The sequence below is a fragment of the Scomber scombrus genome, chromosome 16, assembly GCF_963691925.1.
Source record: "Scomber scombrus chromosome 16, fScoSco1.1, whole genome shotgun sequence".
Taxonomy (NCBI): Eukaryota; Metazoa; Chordata; class Actinopteri; order Scombriformes; family Scombridae; genus Scomber; species Scomber scombrus.
In genome coordinates this window covers 2,426,149-2,431,930 of record NC_084985.1, presented here as the reverse complement: position 1 = coordinate 2,431,930, position 5,782 = coordinate 2,426,149, and the positions used below count along the sequence as shown (strand labels likewise).

The 5,782-nt window shown below is 38.2% G+C and overlaps 1 protein-coding gene across 2 annotated transcripts; it reads left to right on the top strand.

Moving 5' to 3' along the window:
* Positions 1 to 1,408: 1,408 nt before the first annotated feature.
* On the top strand, positions 1,409 to 5,538 carry LOC133996411 (tumor necrosis factor receptor superfamily member 6B-like). Of its 2 annotated transcripts, XM_062435979.1 has the most exons (4): positions 1,409 to 1,494; positions 1,968 to 2,355; positions 3,653 to 3,835; positions 4,360 to 5,538. In XM_062435979.1, exons 1-4 carry the CDS (start codon positions 1,492 to 1,494, stop codon positions 4,689 to 4,691), a joined length of 906 nt encoding a protein of 301 aa, XP_062291963.1. In that variant the 5' UTR covers positions 1,409 to 1,491; the 3' UTR covers positions 4,692 to 5,538. The 2 variants fall into 2 exon arrangements, with proteins under 2 accessions (XP_062291963.1, XP_062291962.1); XM_062435978.1 differs by lacking the exon at positions 1,409 to 1,494 and having other exon boundaries at positions 1,506 to 2,355.
* Positions 5,539 to 5,782: the final 244 nt, after the last annotated feature.

The following is a 5,782-nucleotide window of genomic DNA, read 5'->3' as shown; positions in this document are numbered from 1 at the left end:
ATTATAATGAGTTATAAACCATGTATTAAATGTCCATATACTGCTTATAAATGCTAAATAGGTGGATGTTAAGTGTTACCACAGTTATTTGTGGTGGATTTGTTTGTTATAGGACAACTGAACAGCCTTATCAGTATTTCTACATTATTTTCTTACTCCAGTTTCTATCAGATAATATTTACTATTGAAGACAATCAGAGGCCATCATTGAGGCCGCAACTAACTTTTTGTTTCATTATCAATTTATCTGCCAGTTATTTTCTCAATTGATCGACTAATTGTTCGATATGTGAAACGTCTGTAAACATTAAAAAATGAACATTATAGTTTCCTGAAAATCTGACCTGGCCTCTTCAAATATTTACTGTCACATAAAATGAAATAAAAACAGAGAATCCTCACAAAAACGTATGTGTCAAACTTGGAGACAATTTGACATTTTTGCTTTAAAAATGACTGAAACAAAAAAAAAAATGTTTTAACAATCGACCAGCCATCATAACATTCCCATTATTTCCCTAAATGGAAGAATTTTTTGACAAAAAACAAAAGGAAAACTAAACTTTCAAAGTCTTGTCCAATCAGTGCTTCTATTGCAGAGTCTAATGCAGTAATCACCAACCCTGCTCCTGTAGAGCTACTGCCCTGCATGTTTTAGGTATCTCTCCACTCTAACACACTTGATTCTAATTATTAACTCATTATCAAGAAGCTGAAGCTTGATTAAGGGTTTGATTACGTGTTGATTATTAGAATCAGGTGTTTGCTCTCCAGGAGCAGGGTTGGAATTGAATTTATGAATGAAAAGGTTGAGTAGCTACTGTTGTCGCCCTCTAGCGGCAAATCCACATACAAAAGAAATAAGACTCAGCAACTATCAGTGGATTCATTCAGCGCACAGTGCAGAGACCACGTTCACTTCAAATATAAGATAAATAAATATTATAAATATACAGGCTGCAGCTGGACAACAAGCAGCCTCTACATACACGTCAGATTATTATACTGTATACTGTATACTGTAAGATGACGTATTCTATTACATTCAACCTGCTTTAAATTCAGCCAAAGTCGATTTAAACTTTGATCAGAAGATGTTTTATTATTGTGTTTTGCATTTTTGTCTTCTAACCCTAACCCTAACCCACCCGAACCCTTTATTAAACATCGCTTTAAAAATGCTAAAAAAATAAAATGTAAATAACAAAAAATAAAAAAAGCCTAATCATCTGACATGAAACTCCAGATGACTCATTACACTATATAACATTTTCACCACAGTTTTCAGCCAAAGAAATCTCCAGAAATAACTAGCCCTTTCCAATCAGAGGTGAATACGGGGAATGCCGATGGGGGGGGGGGGGGGGAGGGGGGGCTGTGTCATGACTGTCATATAGGAAACGGGGAACGGGGGATAGATATATAGAGGTGTGGAAGCTGTGAGAGGACCATCCTCCAGACTCCTGACAGACTGCAGACACAACATTTACCATGGTGGGTGGAGATAGAGAGCGCAGTGGAAGCCCGAACATGTCGAGCCGTTCACATTCCTCAGATATTATTCTTTAATTATGCTATGTGTTTTTTAAAATAGCTAATCGCATCTCTCTGCGTACTGGGGATTAACATGTGTACATTGTTTCTCTGTTATTTCGGGTTTTATTACCGTTTTTGGGTTTTTTGGAGATCTTCATACAGGATGGAAAACTTTTGGAAACTTTAAAAACGAAGTGAAAGAACTGTCCAACAAGCCTTTTTTGTTGTTGTTTTTTTTTTTCATTCATTCCGATTCATTTCGAGAGTAGATGATTTGGAGTGACGTGACCAACCTTTTCGATGTCTGTATTGATGTCCTTTATTTGTTGGGTTTTCCAGTATATCCATGTCCTGCCTGTCCTTGTATAACCTTATGTTCCTCCTCCGGGTTCTTCCGTAACATCCTCCCTTGTTCCCTTCTTTCCTTCCAGATGTCCATACTCCTCCTCTCAGTGCTGTCGCTGCTGGCTGTACACTGTTCTCCAGTTATGACGAAGATGACGTTCACGCACAGGGACCGGACCACCGGCAGACAGCTGGAGTGTGACAGCTGCCCACCGGGAACGTTTTTGCCGTCTCGCTGCACTCCGACGCAGAAGAGCGTGTGCATGCCGTGCCCCACCGGCTCGTTCACGGCTCTGTGGAACTACATCGACAGGTGTCTCCGGTGCAACGTGTGCGACTACAACCAGGTGGTGAAGAAGGCGTGCACGGCGGAGAGTGACATCGAGTGTGAGTGCAGACAAGGATACTTCAACATACACGGCATGTGTGTCCGTCACAGCCAATGCCCGATAGGAGAAGGAGTGCTCAACCATGGTAAGATGCTGTTCCTGTCATCTATCTATCTATCTATCTATCTATCTATCTATCTATCTATCTATCTATCTATCTATCTATCTATCTATCTATCTATCTATCTATGTATCTATGTATCTATGTATCTATGTATCTATCTATCTATCTATCTATCTATCTGTCTATCTGTCTATCTGTCTATCCATCTATCTATCTATTCATGAAGGAGAGATCAGTAATTAGATATCAGGGATCAGCATGGTGTTAGATGCCTGTAATTCAAACCAGTAACTAACAGATTAGTAACTTTTTAAGGAGTCTTTAGACTTCAGAAGGATGAACACATGGGCTACAGCATTCACACATGTCAGAACAACTCATTAGGATATTGCCGTTTTCTTCAAAACCAGTTTGACAGTCATGAGTCAGCAGAATGAGCTTCCACAAGCTCCAATACTCACAATGTCATGCCACTCTCTGCATACTGTATTAACTCTAATTACTGTTTGCATTATCGGTATATTATCAGTATCAGTGTTTTGCTACCATCACAACTAAAACGTATTGATTGTTATTGATTTATGATCATTTTAAAAAGTGGTGACATGTTTCGGATTAGTTGAGCAACATCAGCAACAAGTGCCTGTAACCACATTCAATTGGCAGGATGTCTGCATTTTATGGGCTGAATGAGAGGAAATAAGTCCTGGCATGTTTTATACTGATATGTACTGCCCCACTCAGGAAATAGGTGGTAACTACATGTTTGATGCCTACACAGCAATAAAAAATATAATTATGTGATTATATTTCTGAACGAGCTGCTCTCAGCACCAGCAACATTTTTAAATTTGACAGAAATTCAACTTTAGATTGTTTTCCTGCAGATTCAGGAGAGCTTGATGCATGGCAGGGAAAAATATACTGGTCCACTTGTTTCCTTTCTGAGCTTTCAACCAGTATCCAAGTGTCAGCTGTTGTTTGAGTCAGTTCAAATTGCTGATAGAAAAACTGTGAAATGTGGTTAAATGCTCCAAAAAAAGCTTGTTAGGAGAATGAACTTCAATGCTCAGGTGGCTTCTTATGTTTTAATATATTACTCTTAAACTGGACAGAGAGGTTTTTCATTTCTTGTTACTGTTTGTGGTGAGATTGATTAGTGTGTAGTTGCTCATATATACAGTGCATTTCATTTCAATCAGAGCATGACTGGAAGATGATTGTCAAAGTGAGAGGCAGTCACTGTCTCTAATGTCTCTAATCAGGAGAACTTCCAAACTAGTCCTTGATCTAAAAACAAACTGTACGTCTCCTGCAGGTACAGCCAATCAGAACACAGTGTGCCAGATCTGTACAAATGGGACCTACTCCGACATCGCCTCTGATCAGCAGAGCTGCATGCCGCATCAGAGCTGTGAAGCTGCAGGGCTGAAGCTGGTGCTGAAGGGCAGCAGCTGGCACAACAGCGTGTGCGCTAGCAGTGAAGAGATCAAATCAAAAGGTAAGATCCCCCAGTTTATTAAGAAAGGTGGAAAGACTCGTGTGATGTTGTAAAACCTCATCTGTGGTTTTACTTAAATCACTGATATACATTTTATAAAGCAGCAACATCAGTTTGCAAACTTAAAGGCCACCACTGATTCATTAGATTCACTTAATGTCAAAAATAAACACGTGGTTGCGTTGCTTGGTGGTACGATCAACTCACCATAGGTTTTTGACACAGTGATTTGTCAGTGCTCAACTTTGTTTTCTTTTTAACATCAAGTTCGCCAATCGATTGAAATGAATTGTTTGTGAAAGCAACTTTTCATTTCATTTTATTTAAATTGGAAGGCACCAAAGATCACATGTTCATTTGGCACTGATGTATGAGTATTGGGTGTTTTATTTTCAGTTACATACTACATACTACATCTGGCAAAACAGGAATGAATCTCAAGTGGAGGACTTGTTTCTCTCAGGCAATAGTCTTTTGTGTCTCCTTATGAGCCGCTGATTGATTGCCTTCTTTATTTGTTGCAGATGGAGCCGAGTACCTTAAAGAAATCCTTCCAACTTTCTTCGTTCACCAGAAGATGAACAGCAGGCGTCTTCGTCAGCTCGTGCACAAACTCACAAATGGGAAGACACCTACTCACCATCTAGGTGGCTCAGATTGTCTTGCAGAGATCAACACATGGCTCGCCTCTGCCACGGTGAAGGAGCTTCGGGACCTTCCAGCAGTACTAGTTGCGATCACAGCAGATAATGCCGGTGTGAAACTACAGAATAAGCTGCATCGGATCGACTCTCATCTGAAGGGGATGTATGCGGAGAATGAGGAGAATGAGGTGCTTCCTTCGGGGGCAAAGTAGGCTGATGACGAAAGTGTCTCAAAATAGGCACCAAAGGCTTGAGTGATCCTGTGTAGCTCAAAAATGTCTAATGCCTATTTAAGATGCACTGCCAGTAAGCCAACAGGCTTTAGTACTCTCTGCATTACTTAAACGAGAATACCACTTAGTTAGGAGTTAGTTTACTTATCTTTATTACATAACGTTGTGTGTTACAATACATTTCAGATACTTTTTTTTTTCTTATAAAAATAAATACAGTAATGAATGTGACGAACTATGCAAGGCAACATGTTTTGGATGTTAGGTGATTGACATTTTGCGTCTAATATAAAGCAAAACATATATACCAAATTCTGTTCTGTTCACTGCCAAATGATTATTTACATTTCTCACAGATGCATCATAAAAGGTGCATCTATGAGATACAATATACACCTTTTGGTACCTAATTGTAATTTAACGTACAAATCTACTGCAAAGATACTATGTTGTACTTTAATTGACCAGGATTGTAATCAAACACACTAAATCAGAGAGAGCACCTGTGTAATTGAAACTTAAAATATAAAAAAAAAAAAAAAAAAAAAAAAAAAAGATTTAAAGGTTGGCCTACAGTACATCTACCTCTTCTTATGTCTGCAGTTAAATACCAATATGGCGCTTGTGCTAAATTGGGTTACATAGTTTTACCGTTGTGTAGTGGTTCAATATGTAAATGAGATATTAATTTATTGCTATTTATATTAGTTAGGGAAGTTTTGCCAACAGGGCAATAGAGTCTGGCATTCTTTATTTTTATACATAGTGTATAAAGGACAATCATGTATGGCTGCTTTGAATGATAATACAATAAAATAAAAGTGATTGCAAATATAATCAGTAGGAATTGTTTTTTTTAATCTCATTTCTTTATGATTTTTTATCATAAAACACATTAAGCTGAAATGAACAACACAAGACAAAAACACTACAAATACATCAGGTAAAGTCACGTTTGTTGGACATCATTTAATAACCTTGTTAAAGAATTTTTTAAAATGGGAGACACATATTTATAGAAGTGAAACTAAGTAAACATGCAGAGTGGTAGAAAACATTCTCACATCTCT